The sequence below is a fragment of the Eleginops maclovinus genome, chromosome 16 (genome assembly GCF_036324505.1).
Source record: "Eleginops maclovinus isolate JMC-PN-2008 ecotype Puerto Natales chromosome 16, JC_Emac_rtc_rv5, whole genome shotgun sequence".
Classification (NCBI taxonomy): domain Eukaryota; kingdom Metazoa; phylum Chordata; class Actinopteri; order Perciformes; family Eleginopidae; genus Eleginops; species Eleginops maclovinus.
The window spans coordinates 17,689,280-17,704,371 of record NC_086364.1 but is presented as its reverse complement, the minus strand read 5'-3'; the positions used below and the strand labels follow the sequence as shown (position 1 = coordinate 17,704,371).

The following is a 15,092-nucleotide window of genomic DNA, read 5'->3' as shown; positions in this document are numbered from 1 at the left end:
CATAACATTTTGTAACAAATGTAACATACTCTCCCATTGATAATATTTTGATATTTATTGAGTATTCTTTTTAATCATCTTGCTAGCGATTCCCACAACAAGAAGGAGGCATTTCCTTAATTCCTTTCTTTAAATACATTTTATTACATAAATGACGTACTTTGACCGTGTGGCTTCTTAACATAAAGACAGCGTTTAAACTTTCAGAGATGTTGGATGTTTGAACCTGCACAACAGAGCCATGAAATCCTTTCAGTCTTTTCTTGTTTCAGGTTGGTGCATGGGTTTGTATTTGTATATTTCTTCAATTTTTTGATTTGTTACCAGATAAACGCAGACCCTTCCTCCCTGACCCCCCCCAGTGACCCCTCCCCCCATCCCTATTCTCTGTGCAGATTTTCTTTTTCAGCCCCAGTTGTGAAGGTCTTCATCTGTAACGGGCAGGATGTCTGTGACCAGGCCGGTGCCGATGGTTCTGTTTCCGTCTCTCAGAGTGAACCTCTGGCCTTTCTCCAGGACCATCGGCTGCCGGAGCGTGAGCGTCAAGGAGGTGTCCTCCCCGGGCATCACCATTTCCTGAGGAAGAGAAAAAGAGATTGATTATTGTCTTTTTTTATTGCAGAGTTTTAAATGAGTTGTTTTATCTATAAAATGTCTGAAAATGTTCCCGTTTTAAAAACAGGGATCAGAAAATGTTGACTTCTGAGAACTAATCCACATAAAATCAAAATTCACATGTAAAACGTACATTAGGTATTCTCATGCATTTGAACTGCCTTGTTGAAAATGGCTATATAAATAATCTTGCCTCATGATATATAAACTTTTGTATGCCATATTTGGTAATAAAAAGGTCTGTAATCAATACTACCTTTAACAACTTTTACTGAAGATGTAAAAATACATCAAATATATAAATGTGTTACAGGTCAAAACCTTTTAAGCATAACTGTTCTAATAAATACGTAAACAACTGCTGTTTGCTGTTGTTTACAATCTAGCTGAGCAAACTATTAGGGATGGGATTCAAGCTCTACTCGACAAAACATGGTTTTACTGTAGCACACAAACCTTGTCCTCGGGCAGAGTGACCCTGCAGGCCATATCCCAGGTCAGAGAGAACATGAGAGGCATGAAGTTGGAGACAAAGGGTTTGTGTCTGCCTCCCTCCTCCTTACTCAGAACATACACCTGCGACACAGGGAGCACACACATCAGAGCTGCAATCAGTGGAAACAGTGAGTAATGCATTTCATGATAACATCACAAAAACTAAAAAGGGACTATGGACCTGTCAACAGTTTTAAAAATAGCCATTAAGATTAATGTATGCAAAAAAAAATAGGGTCAGTACAAACCATTCAATGTTTTTTTGTCATTGTTTTGTCACCTTTTGAAATGGAAGATGAGCAAATACTTCATGCAAAGTCTTAATTGATCTTAGGAACGTTAAAGCTTCCATTTTTCTGAAGTTTTAGTCTTTACTTTTGAACTCGAGTTGTATCATGTGTGGCAAAAAAAATTGAAAAGAAAAACGTGATGAAGTAAGGTTTGGTTCATTCAAATCAATACTTGGTTGAATTTACAGCATAGATGTTTCAAATATGTATCATTAGTGTCTAATATTAGCCAGTATCATTGGCTTACCTGGGCCTGGATTTTCTTGTGAGGCATGATGGATCCTGGTTTGCACATCACCATCCCTCTCCTGACCTCCTCTCTCTTCAAACTGCGAACCAGAGCGCCCAGATTATCTCCTGCCTCCGCCCGATCCAGAGACTTGTGGAACATCTCGATACCTGAGCAAAAAATAGGATGGACAGCAAGGTGAAAATCATCTGTATACACAGAATCTCATACAGTATATTATATTTATGGTAAAAGCACGGGAGCTCCTCCTCTGTCTTTCTGTTGCTTTTTCCTTTCACTCACCTGTAACAACCGACTTGAAGCTGCGGTTGTGACCCACAAACTCACACTCGTCTCCTTTCTTGATGACCCCCCTCTCCAAAGTGCCTGTCACCACTGTGCCTCTGCCTGAAAGACACAATTGATAAAACTTAGATTAAGAGAATTTAACTTTTCGCGATGCCAGAATCTGACCACCTTCAGGATATTTCACAACTCAATACAAGAAAACACATTAAAGATATAAACTTTAACTTTAATTTAGATCTGAAGTTCTGCGTTGAGACAAAAGGTGTTCATGTTGCATTTAATGCCCGTTTTTCATACCTGGGATTGAACACACTCCTTCAACGGGAAGTAGAAAAGGTTTTTCCAGCTGTCTTTTGGGCAGAGGGATGTATTCGTCCACCTGCTCCAGCAGATTCATCACTGCATTCACCCCCAGTTCAGGTTGTCTGTTCTGAGAAGAGCAAAACAAAAATAATTCAGTCAAGACACTTCACCTCCCAGACGTAAACTGCAAGTGAATTCAACAGTGGGTTACATCGTTATAAAAGCGTGGTTTGATCTAAACCCTAAGATAAGTGAGTGCCAGTCTTCCCCCTCACCTCCAGGGCGCAGAGGGCCGAGCCGATCACAACCGGCGCGTTATCGCCATCGTATCCGAACTCTGTGAGCAGCTCGCGGATCTCGATCTCCACCAGCTCCAGCATCTCTTTGTCATCCACCACGTCTGCCTTGTTGATGAAAACCACCACATGCTCGACACCAATCTGCCGCGCCAACAGGATGTGCTCTCGTGTCTGAGGCATCTGTCCGTCAGTGCCCGCCACCACCAGGATGCAGCCGTCCATCTGGGCTGTGCCCGTAATCATGTTCTGAAAAGAAAAACAAAGGGTAATTACTTATGTTTCTAAGTAATTCTATAGCGCATAATTAGTCGTATATGCTTAAAGACAACCAAGGATTAAACTACAAAAACAACAGAGCATTGAATGGCATAAGTGTTTTCTTCTTCTAGTATTAAAGGATCCATTACATACAAGTGGTGTTATTTTCTTAATGTTTGATACTGTTCTATCACCTGCCTTTACCCATTTATTCTTATATAAAAAGTACTGTAATAACTTGTGTAAATTCTATTGACATTGGGATATTTGGTCAAAGTTATCCTCCATACTTCTCCATAATGCCCAAGTAAATTATATTACCTTGACGTAGTCAGCATGTCCAGGACAGTCTGTGTGAGCGTAATGTCTGTTGGCTGTGGTATATTCTACATGAGAGGCGTTGATGGTGATTCCTCTGGCCTTCTCCTCGGGGGCATTGTCAATTTCCTCATACTTTTTAAAGTTAGCACCACCAGCTTCAGCGAGCACTGAGGACGGAAAAAGACACCAAGGTCACATTTCGGATTTTTTGAAACGCCACTAGAAAAATACGGTCTTCACTTTTTCGTCAATTGCAAATTCAGTCTGCAGATCAAATAACATTTTACACTATGTAGGATTTAAAAGATAGGATATCAATTATTCTACCTTTTGTGATGGCTGCAGTCAGGGTTGTCTTTCCGTGATCCACGTGGCCAATTGTTCCAATGTTTACATGGGGCTTGTCTCTGCTGTATGTCTTCTTGGCCTCTGCAGCATAGGTCCGCCGACAAAGGGGCACAGCAGACTGGAAGTCAAAGAGAAACACAGGTGTTATAAAATTGCTAAATAAAATGCATAATTCAGTAGATTTAAGTGTGTGAATTCACAGTCACTCACCAATCTAATGGAGCTGTGCAGGAGGCTCGGTGAAGTCAGCTGTAGGGCTGAAGAGGGGATACAAATATAAGAACATATACATTATGATATCTCTGACTATTTGACCGGATCATCATCATTGTCATTTGATTTAAAAAAAACAAACAGACGAACACTCAAATCCCGTTTCAAAAGCTTGTCTGTTTTGTACATGCATTGAACCAAATTCATCAATCTTTTCTGATAGTAATGCGACTGTAGATTACATTTAAATGAAGTTACATGAGGTAGTTAAAATGAGCTCTGCAGCAGCTGACATCAAGCCAATAAACCCGATGAACCGGAAGAATTGTCAGTGTCAAACTACTCCTAATAAGCTACTGTATTTTTCTTTAAACAGTGGGTTTCACCAGCTTTTTAGTGGTTTATAATATAGGTTTTAATCATAATTTCTCACTCAGTGTTCAGCCTCTGTTAGCTGAATCGTTAGCTAATACCGGATAACGTGACCTTGCGCTGCTATCCAAGAGTCAGTAGCATCTCTTTTTATCATGATAAATTAGATTTCTACAAACGCAAACAAGATACTATCTCAAGTGCATAAGAAATGAAATTGATATAGCCCAATACATTACCAAAAAGAATAAAGAGTTAGTTACTATAAGATATTTAAACAATTTTACCGGAGAAACATGCGCGCAATCCCACCAGCGACGCCATCTTGGATAGATAGACAAATCAAAGAAGGTCAACCAAAACAAGAGAGTATGGCCAGCTCAGAAACTGTGTCTCTTCTTCTTCTTTGCAATAGACCACATACCATAAGGATTAGACGGACCAGACGCTACAAAGGTATGTTGCTGCCATCTAACGTTACTACTTTAAATGATCGTTGATCTTTTTAAATAATAATTGTAACAGTTGTGTATGTTTATGTATACTCCACACATTTGCCTTCGTTTCCAGAGCATTTTTATTCAGACAGGAATTGGAGGAGTGCGAATAAATAATATTCTCTGGGCTTTAGGAGGTACAAAACTACAGTTTTAATCACTGTAGCTGCTGATCCATAAACCATACATTCATTGTCTCCAAAGGGGTTGCCTTAAGCACCACACAAAATAGTGTTTTATCATGTTTTTTATTCTGTGAAACAGTAAGATGACTCGCTATAAAGCACTACCACCAATATGCAATGATGCTAGTACAACACAAATCAAGTAACTACTTATTACATTCCATGTAAGTAGAGAAAGTGCCTAACTGCACGTTTTAGGATACTCCTATACAAACAATTTGAAAAAGCGCTCTTAGTTTTGGGGGATTTTTACAGACATAATTCATTTTTATAGACATAATTATATTTCCTACTGGAGTTTTGAAATAAACGTTTGTGGGTAATCTAGGTGGAGTTTCTTCTCTTGGAGTAACACTCTTTGAACGTCTTGCGTACTCACGTCACATATTTACCGTAAACACGGAATTATAGTAGAGTTAGCTGTGTTGCCTCTCAAAAACAGCTTGAATTCTGGTTCGTTTACGAATAATATAATTTTGAATGAATGATTTTGTTTATACATTGTAAAAACTTAGATGACTTTAAGCTGAAGAAAGTAGTTCGGCAATGAAATATTTCAGTACTTCCCATTTGGTACACGTTTTACGGTACATCATGGCAGCCTCCTTACACTCGTGTTAGCTAGAATGTTCTGGCGCATTCGTAATTCTGTATTTATAGGGAAGTCATCTTGTCTCAAAAAGACCCTGTGTGTACATCCTACAAAAGGACGTTTGTAAAGGTAAATTGTGTTAGGATTAAGGTTTATGTAGAGATTTATTTTTTAAAGCTAGTTGTGTAACGCTTTGTTTCCTCGATGTTAGCATCTGTAGAGTTAAATGGGTTTGCTTCTGTACGTCATTTCTGAGTGGAGTTGTGGCTGATATTTACTGTTTGTTATTTAACATAATTCAACGGTGATAGCATGGACGCAGATTTTTTTATTTTTGTACAGTTCATTTACTTTTGAGGTAGTTTCATATACGTAAAAAGAAATGTATTGACTCGAAACCATATTTTTTATGGGTTATATTAAACATATGATGAACACATATGTTCTTGTATAAATAAAGAACAATTGTAAATATTTAATATTTGTTCTCCTCAGCTCCATAATGGCAGAAGACAAACCGCCCAAAAGGTATCCCCAGAACCTACAGGGGGTTTTGCAGCTGGCAGTGGATGCTGGTTCAGGTGCAGAAGGACCTGCTCCTATGGAGCCCATGTCAGAGGAGGTAGAGGCCTGTTACTATATTCTGTCCATGGTCACTATATATTCTAACCTTGAGAATGCCTTGTACAGAAACACCCCGACACCTTGCTGCGTCCAAGGTCAGACTTTGTAATTAGATAAATGTTATGTCATTACCATTACATCTATTGACAAGGAACAGCAAACACGGATCTTCTTCATTGGTAGCCTTACTTTTTAGTTTTTAATAGAATGAAGTAAGGAGAATACAATAACAAATACTTACAAAAAGCATACACCATTATCGACAAACATTACTGGTGTGAAAACAAATGTGTATTCTTTAAGCCACTATTTAATACAACTATTTTGTTTATTTGATGATTAAAATTGAGTTTTTTACCGAGACTTATTTTTGTACTTCTTTCCTTTATTTTTCCAGAGGAAAATGTGGCTGAAAGATGCGCTCGCAGAAGTCTGCAAAGGACAGATGGATGAAGTGGAGCAGATGAAGAAGTGCTTGGAAGTCTTACAACACGAGCGAGATATTGAAAAGGAGAGAGGAGAGGAGGAACGGGGCGAAGAAGATGAAGATGAGCGGGAATCAATCTTTGATATGCTGTCAGAGTTGTGTGAGAACATGGACAATGCTCGAGGTTTGTAATGAACAACATTAGAGTTTACATTTTCTCCTTGACTTAGAGCCAGCTTCAAAGAGGTTATGAATAAAATACTGTGCTCTATTCTGACTCTGTCTCTTCTTCTCAACCTCACAGACCTAATGACTCTTGGAGGACTGGATTTGAGTGTCTCCCAGTATCTGTGTCATTCCCGAAGTGGGCTGAGATGGCGCGCTGCCCATCTCATCGCTTCCTGTGCCCAGAACATGCCGCAGGTGCAGGTCCACTTATTCAGCCTGGGGACGCTGCCAAAGCTGCTCCAGCTGACGGACTCAGACCCCCACCCCACCGTCAGAGTGAAAGCCCTTTATGCTGTGTCATGTGAGTATCTAAGACAGAAATGAGAATTCACTTCAAGACGGTCTACTTGAAACTAGGTAATAATAATCTAAAACAAAGTTTAATTACAAGCCTTAATTCATTTATTTACAGAATTTAAAACAGTAAAGAAATAAGCCTAGATAGTAATGGTGTCTTCCTTCGCATCGTTTGATTATGAGGATACATTAAATATGAAAAGTATTGGGAAAGTTGGAAAAATGCTTCATTTTATGTTCATTATTATGTTTTTAAGGTTAGGAGTTAAATTGGGATTTAAAACTAATTTGGTGTTAAATTTACACAATCATTTCAATTTGTCTTTCTGGCGTCGCACACTATGAGTGTAGTGGACTGGATGTAGTTTAGCTTTAAATAATCAGTATCAAACATTAAATCTAAGTTAATATCCAAAGCTTATTAAATAAACAAAGTGAATATAGAAATTGAAAACTAGGGGAACATAGGAAATCAGTTTACTTTCATATTAATAATATAAATGTGAAGATGAAGGCTTCAAGGGACTTCCTGTTTTTGTTGCTTTGGAGGGCTTAAAAAGACCTTGAATTTTAACCCTGATAAGCCGTATAAACCTTGAGGACACTGAACCCCTCAGAACAGACTGTAACTGTATCCTGTTGTGACTTTAGGTCTGGTTCGAGAGCAGGAGGCAGGACTCAAGGAGTTCTTTTCCAACGATGGTTACTCTGTCCTGATGCGAGGGATGCAGTCGGACAACGAGAAGCTCAGGACCAAGTCGGCATTTCTTCTTCTCAACCTGCTGATGGCTCAACCCGAACAGAAAGGTACGGAGGAGAGAGGCATCGGGACAGAATGGTGTCCCTAAACCAAGCGGGGGATTTGATTACATTTTTAATGTAAAAACTGGCATTTAGATCCTCTTGTAATACTGCAGTCCTAATTTATTGAATAGCACTTCTATTCTAGGAATCATTTCTGTTAATTCTGTGATACGTTTCCATCTTAGAGTTATATTTGCAATGAGAGGAATAAAACAACCAAGTATGAATTCTAATAGGCAGAGTAAATGACATTCATTGCAGCTTCTGTCTGTTTTATTTTGGTAACAGAGGGACCTCTAAGCATTTTGAGATTGATGGACATGCTTAACCACTTTCCAGGACAGGACACCCTTAGAGATTTGTAATAACATTAGGATTTTCAGGTTAAAAAAACAAAGACCTTAAGGGGGAGATGGCACTACATCAGTGTATGCCCCATAGTCATCATTATGTGGTGACTGTGAACCTGAACATTTATTTTAAAATGCAGCTCAGCATTGTGATTCTACGTCAAACATCTGTAATAAAATGCATTCTTCTTTAGGCTGCTATTCAAATATTGTAAGATTGGATTAGAAAAGCTTAGAATATTATGATAAAGTATTTGATGGCTATCTCTAAGCTCTGGTATGTTATATGTTGGGTTGATTCCATTTTCTTTTTTTACAAAGATTTGGTTTGAAATGTAATCTCTTTTGATCACTTGATTCGATTGAAAAATGTTTACAAAAATCCCTCCAACCACAACATCATGACCTTGAGAAACAACATAGTAAAACCCATGCTTTGTGACAAGCATTAGCACTGACTCTATAAAGTAGTTTCTTTAACTTTTGTCTGTGTATCTGTTTTCCTTCCTACAGAAACAGTGATCTCCATGGGAATGGTTCAGCAGCTGGTATCTGTTCTCCGCACACCTCACTCACCTGTCCATGAACATGTGCTCGGCGCCCTCTGCTGGTAAGAAACACTCTTTACCCTTACTGTCTCGCACTTTGACATGAATTCATGCTTCACATTACTAACGATGCCCTATGGTCTCTGATGTCTGTGTAGTCTGGTGGAAGAGTGTCCACAGGGCCTCAAAGACTGCAGGACTCCTGCTCTGGCTCTGGAGGAGTTACTCAGACAGCGATCCAAAGAGCTCAAAGGAAATGAAGAGAGTGAGGTAATATACAGTATCTGTCTTTGAGCCTAATTTTAAAAGATGTTTAAACTGAAACCAGGCACTGCAAAGAAGCTGACCCAAAATATTTGTTTTACTTGAAAGGAGAGATCCAAAAAAATCCATATTGTATAATTTAGTGTAATAATTGTCCATGAACCCGTTTTCAAATACACATTCTTTGTTTCTAACAGGAAGAACTCGAGTTCTGTGAGCGTTTGAGGGCCATGTGTTTCCACGGGCAGCAGGGAGATGACAACGGGATGGATCGCTGAAGTCAAAATTACCTCACATGTTTTTGATATCAGTGTCCAAAGATGTAACCGAACACTCATGATCGTGGCTTGTGGATGTTCAGTAACATCTTTGTCTTTTACCACAGATGCTGTCTATATTTTTGCATGTCACACAAAAGCTGGATTTCACTGTGTAAATAGGTGTAATGTATAGAAATACTTTTTCCCGAGTCAACTGTTATTTTAGTCCAGTGTTTTCAGTTCTACATTTCCTAATTGTAATACCTAAGAAAATGTCAGTCTCCATCCCATGTAATAGGAAGTATTTTATGTTTGCTGTGTTAATATGTACATCCCAATGTGAGTTTAGTAACATTTAATTGTTGTAAGTTAGGTTTGTTTGAAGTATCAACGTTAAAGTAGTCATTTCCCTGTAGTTGATTGTCTCTTAAAACCTGACTCAGAATAATGAACATCATTGTCAATTTTGGTCCACTGTATTTATTTTTTATTTACAAAAGTAATTTGTGTATTTATACATATAATGGTCAGCTCACATTTGCCACCACAGGCACAACTTACACGTGGATGTCACACAAAACTCAAATATTTTGGCACAAAGAAGAGAATACAGATATTATTCTAAACTGATGTATCTGGAGTTTTTTGTTTGTTTTGATTGTTAACTGTGGTATTTAAATATCTTGCTGTTTATAACTCCATCGTTTGAACTTAGCCAGAAGCCGTAAAGTGTTAAAAAAAGGAACTGTCTTCATAGTTTCCTCTTTTCCTGTACTTAATGTGTTAAATTAAAAACTCTTCGAGCTATATGAAGTATTTATAGGTAGTTTTAGTAGTCACCAGGCTGATGGAGATACCCCAGACTCTAGGGGGTTTCCACCTGGATGCTGTTTAGGACCTCTTCCATTTAGAAAAGTCGTCCTTGTTCTCCACTGCCTTTATATCACCCACAGCTATTAGTAACTGTGCCGAATAATACGTAACCATGACGAGAGCATTACCGTACTCCATTGGTGGCGTCGCCTTAAAAATTTGCAGGGCCAGTGACAGGTCGGACACCATGAAGGACAAACTCCCTAACATTGTTGCTGTGTGGCGGGTTCTGATGGCTAATGTCCCCATTACAGCGATCATAACAACATAGATCCCCACAGCTGGAACCAGTAGCTCTGAGTCAGGTGCTTTCTGCAGGAATGGAAATAGGTAGATGTAGAAACCTCCTCCCGTCATGAACAGGATCAGACACAGAAAACGAAAACAGAGGGAAGAGGAAGCGGAATATGCTGAATAATTGCTGGAGATGAAGGTGAATGAGTAGAGCAGGTGAGCCGCAGCAAACGCTCCCATTCCTGCAACAGAGAAGTGAGATGCTCAGGACAAACAATGCATTAATGAATAGATAAATGTCAAGTAAATCAATTCATGCAAAATCCAAATTACACTTATAACTATAGACATCCTACATATATACTCTTTTAGGCCTTAAGCACAGACTTCACTGTAATGTACCATTTGTATTATTACTGATTAATGGTTTGGTCTATAAAAATGTCTATGACAATGTCCAAGGCGATGTCTTAAAATGTCTTGTTTGGTCAGTTCACAGCTCTATATTCTTTTACGTTAATCCGCTACATTTTGGAAGCCAATTTTGAACTTTTTACTTCATTGAAAATATTTAAACACTTTATTTGCTTTAATTGGATTTCAGTCATTACACACCAATTATGTGCTCAATATCCCTATATAACACACTACAGGAAAGGGAAAACCCCCAAAAGAATAATAGTGCCCCTCTAAGTGAGACTTTAGCGCAGCACTTTAACTTGTAACAAAGTATTTTTTCCAATTCTATATTGTGAACTTTACACAAGTATAACATCTGAGAACTTCTTCCACCACTGTTCATTTTATATCTTCCCTAACAAACTCTTACCGTGCAGAAAATGCTCAGGCCACACCAGGCACCAGTCACCCACAGCAGAGAAGACCAGTCCTCCCGCCACACCCAGCACACTCTGACCTCCATTCCAGCTCAGCACGGCTGCAGCCAGCAGCAGGGCGGGCGCCGTTTTGACGCTTGCAGACGTGATGGACGCCGGGGAGTCAGGAGTCCACAGGTAGAAGTACAGAGCTGTGGACAAAAAGAAAGGCAACAGAGAGAAAAAGAGAGCACAGGACTGACAGAGAAAGAAAGAAAATGAGGAGACAAGACATAACATTACTTCTCAAGAGCTTGTTGAAATTAGACATATTTATCCTTTTCACATGCAGAAGCTGTGAATGGGAGTAACTGATTTTTAGGTACCATGTATCTCCTCTGCCGCCTGTCGTAGGCATGAGTATCAAGGATGTCCATCGTCTCAGTCAGCCGCTCTCAGTCTTCTTCTTTTCTTTTGTCTTTTCTGTCTTTGTTACGACACATAAATCCAGATGTTCTCGTCCTGTTCCCTCCTGTGTGGAATCTCTGCTGCTTCTGTCAGTCTGCTGGAATTTCACACGAATGAACTTTGCACCGACCTTTGCTGTCTGATTGTACACTGATAATCAATGTGCTGCCTGTTTTCACTTCTCATGGACAAACTGCTGACCTTTAACATCTTCAGCTGGGATATATCGATGACACCAACACAAAAGGGGCAAAGTTGAATTAGTAGTAAACTCATATAATAAAGGTCGTTCTGTATATTTAACTTCTTATGATTGTTGGCATTGACAAATTACAGTTGGGGAAAGGCCCAGAAAAAGGACCTTCTTTAATATGTGAATCATATCTCTAAACCTTGTAGATAATGAAAAATGAACTATTCATCTCTGCAGCAAATATAACTAGAAAGCAAAAAAGCTGACCGGCTATGTATCTGTGAAAACATAATAATCCTATCAAAGAAAGAAATGATTTGACAGAACAAATATAACATCTCAAGTAAAAGTACTGCATCGAGAATGGCACTTAAGTAAAACTATGTAAGTACGATAAGGAAATGTATTTACAGCTTTAAGAGTAAAAGCACACAAACTAAAACATTTCAATACATTTTCTAAATATTTTAAAGCACAAGCAGCAAATCTTCACTTTTAACTATGAAATATTTTGAATAAAAAAACTTTTAAGCAGGGCCAATTAATTTTCTCTTAGCCACTCATGGTTTTAGTTTCTTGAATTGTTTAATATTTACCAAATCATCATATTTTAAAATCATATAATCATACATCGTATTTTTCTTCCTAAGTATTGTGAGTCAAAATCTAAATTTAGAAAGTAACTAGTAAATAAATCTGTAAAATGAATGAATCGAAGTAAAAAGAATAATATTCGCTTCCAAAATGAAGTGAAGGAGAAGTATAAAGTAGTATAAAAATGAAAATACTTGGGTAAAGGAAAAGTATCTTAAATACTTGAGTAAATGTACTTTCCCCTGCTGTTTTTTTTCAGTGCTTGAGAACGTCCTATGATTGTTGTCATTAAACTAACGTGCTATGTGGATTGATACAGTACACGTTAATCAAGATTTAATTTCTGCCTCATCTCACAGTGTTTAATTCTCTGCTGCACTTCACAAAGAGATTCTGGATGCACCTGAAGTTGAAAAATGTTTAAATGAATGAAGGAGGAGCTCATTGATAATACCCCACATGGGAGCACAATGATTAACTATGGCCTCTCTCAGTCAAACTTTGCACCGTGCTTACCCACAATTCCTGGAGTGGTGAGCTGTTGGTTGTGCTTCACGTTGGGAGAAGCACTACTCTGCAGGGCTGTGGGTATATCTGGTGAGTACAGTGATAGATAGCAAGTAGTATACTTGTCAAGATAGAGAGTAAGGTCAAAGCAGACATGTTTGTGTGTTGGTGAAGGATTTGAACTTTTTGTTTCAGCACAGGACATGGCCAGTTCTCCCTCCCAAAGGATTGGAGTTGTAGGATACGGACATCTAGGTGTGAACTCCCCCACTCAATCTCATGCATCTTTATGAGTATTTTTGCTCAGTTGCGTTTATCTCTTTCAATATTTTATCATGTGTGTTCTTCAGGGCAGTACCTGGTGGAGAGGATCCTTAAAGATGGAGCTGCTCTCGGTCTCACGCTGGCTTTTGTTTGGAACAGAAATTCTGACAAGCTCAGAGGCTTAGTTCCTGATGAACTCATACTCGGTGACCTATCATCCTTTACCGACAGGTGCGAACACACACAAAAGGGATATGAACCCATATACAAAACACCACTTTATGATCACTTTCTTTGCATAATAAATGCAAATAATGTGCTATGACGTGTTTTGAAAATACTTCTTTAAAATGTATGTTTTACAGGCGATGTGATGTTATTGTAGAAGTGTGCCATCCACAGATAGTGAAGGAGTTTGGGTTTCTGTTCCTGGCTCAGTCTCATTTGATGGTAAGATCTTTCTCTGTTTGTGTCGGAGATGTGATTGTTGCATTTCCAGATTTACAGACCATTTTTGGAAGCTATTTTGCACATGGATTTAGTTTGAAAAATGAATCACATCCTCCTTTCATTTATTTCTCTCAGGTGGGCTCTCCCTCTGCCCTCTCAGATCCTGATCTCAACCAGAAGCTGCGTCAGGCGGTTCAGCAGCATGGTAGGACACTTTACGTCCCCAGTGGTGCCTTATGGGGAGGCCAGGACATCCAGAGGCTGAATGACAGTGGAGGCTTGAAGGTAACACAGGTGTGGAGTTTGTGGTGCAGGGAGATGTAGACTTATACTCATAAAACAAGTGTTCCTACTAACTTGTTTTCAGGCTTTGTTCATAAGAATGTCCAAGCATCCATCCTGCTTCCGACTGACAGGAGACGTCCTCTCTGATTGGGCGGAGGATGAGGGCAGGCGTGTTTTATTCAGAGGCGCAGTGGCAGAGTTGTGCCCACTTGCTCCAAACAACGTTAACACCATGGCAGCAGCAGCAGTGGCAGCAGGGACACTCGGCTTTACTGGTGTTCAGGGAGAGATTGTGTCCGACACAGCGTGAGTCTTTTCTAAATGTACCTGATGCAGACTATTATATCTTGATGCTCTACTGCACTTTTAGTCACTTTTCTTGCCCCCAGGTTAAGTGACTTCCATGTGGTTGAGGTGGAGGTGACTGGGCCCGGTGGTTTCTCAGTGCACACAGTGAGGAGGAACCCAGCCAAACTGGGAGCTGTGACCGGCAGTGCAACATACAACTCCTTCTGGAATAGTTTACTAGGTGAGTCCAACATGGTCTGATCCTTTACTGTGGAAAATACCAATCTAAAAACAGTCTTAGTTAATCTTATTATATTTAAATAAAATGGACTTGACTTGAGTTGACATGAAAAGCCAGAAAAGAGCTGTTCGATGTATATGGAAAGAGAAGAAAACTTAATTCTGCTCCAAAATTTAAATCACAAGTAACTACAGCTGTCTGTTAAATGAATACGTCAAGTAAAAAGAAAAATATTTCAGGGTGCCCCGGTAATTTAGGGTTTAATGAAACCACTATCTCTCCTGTTTAAGTCTGCCCTGAGGCTTTTTAAAAAGAAACCCCCACCCCCCCATGTCCTGATGTTTTTCTACTCTATGTGATACAAAGGCATCCAATGCTAATAATAAACCTTAGAAATGTACAGTATTCCCTCTGAAATACAGTATAGTAAAAATGACCTTAAAACTGTATGTGAGTAAATGTAGGTTCTCTGATACTGTTGAAAACTGTCAGAATGAAAGAAAAGATTGTGTGAAAGTAATGTGAGTAGTTATGATCCCCACTTTTAACCCTTAATTGGATTTTTTCTTACAGTTTGCAAGGGTCACGGTGGCCGAGTCTACTTGTGCTGAAGCAGAGGAGAGCTCTGCAGGACTGAAAACACTACAGCAAGAAGATCCAGATGAATCAGCTGAGTCACTGGATCAGTATGTTACTGAGAACTTCAAAACCCACAGACCCTCTTTTATTTGTGTTCCAATAAACTGCATGCA

General features: G+C 39.1%; 4 protein-coding genes across 5 annotated transcripts; 2 read left to right on the top strand and 2 right to left on the bottom strand.

The window, feature by feature from the left end:
• Positions 1-36: 36 nt before the first annotated feature.
• On the bottom strand, positions 37-4,471 carry tufm (Tu translation elongation factor, mitochondrial). Its single transcript, XM_063903609.1, has 10 exons — positions 4,340-4,471; positions 3,678-3,724; positions 3,447-3,585; positions 3,120-3,286; positions 2,517-2,786; positions 2,236-2,368; positions 1,933-2,037; positions 1,648-1,799; positions 1,072-1,191; positions 37-576 (listed from the first exon to the last, which is right to left on the bottom strand). The coding sequence occupies exons 1-10, from the start codon at positions 4,374-4,376 to the stop codon at positions 406-408; spliced, it is 1,341 nt and encodes a 446-aa protein (XP_063759679.1). The 5' UTR covers positions 4,377-4,471; the 3' UTR covers positions 37-405.
• Positions 4,472-5,229: 758 nt separating this feature from the next.
• On the top strand, positions 5,230-9,758 carry hspbp1 (HSPA (heat shock 70kDa) binding protein, cytoplasmic cochaperone 1). Its single transcript, XM_063903621.1, has 8 exons — positions 5,230-5,455; positions 5,822-5,948; positions 6,348-6,561; positions 6,682-6,906; positions 7,554-7,709; positions 8,570-8,666; positions 8,763-8,874; positions 9,066-9,758. Exons 2-8 carry the CDS (start codon positions 5,829-5,831, stop codon positions 9,144-9,146), a joined length of 1,005 nt encoding a protein of 334 aa, XP_063759691.1. The 5' UTR covers positions 5,230-5,455; positions 5,822-5,828; the 3' UTR covers positions 9,147-9,758.
• tmem86b (transmembrane protein 86B) lies at positions 9,582-11,678 on the bottom strand. Its single transcript, XM_063903632.1, has 3 exons — positions 11,437-11,678; positions 11,065-11,308; positions 9,582-10,477 (listed from the first exon to the last, which is right to left on the bottom strand). Exons 1-3 carry the CDS (start codon positions 11,485-11,487, stop codon positions 10,020-10,022), a joined length of 753 nt encoding a protein of 250 aa, XP_063759702.1. The 5' UTR covers positions 11,488-11,678; the 3' UTR covers positions 9,582-10,019.
• Positions 11,679-12,765: 1,087 nt separating this feature from the next.
• Positions 12,766-15,092, top strand: aspdh (aspartate dehydrogenase domain containing). 2 transcript variants are annotated; one of them, XM_063903622.1, is made up of 8 exons: positions 12,766-12,902; positions 13,008-13,067; positions 13,163-13,307; positions 13,442-13,526; positions 13,662-13,811; positions 13,894-14,117; positions 14,201-14,340; positions 14,914-15,092. In XM_063903622.1, exons 1-8 carry the CDS (start codon positions 12,776-12,778, stop codon positions 14,949-14,951), a joined length of 969 nt encoding a protein of 322 aa, XP_063759692.1. In that variant the 5' UTR covers positions 12,766-12,775; the 3' UTR covers positions 14,952-15,092. The 2 variants fall into 2 exon arrangements, with proteins under 2 accessions (XP_063759692.1, XP_063759693.1); XM_063903623.1 differs by having other exon boundaries at positions 12,845-12,902; positions 13,013-13,067.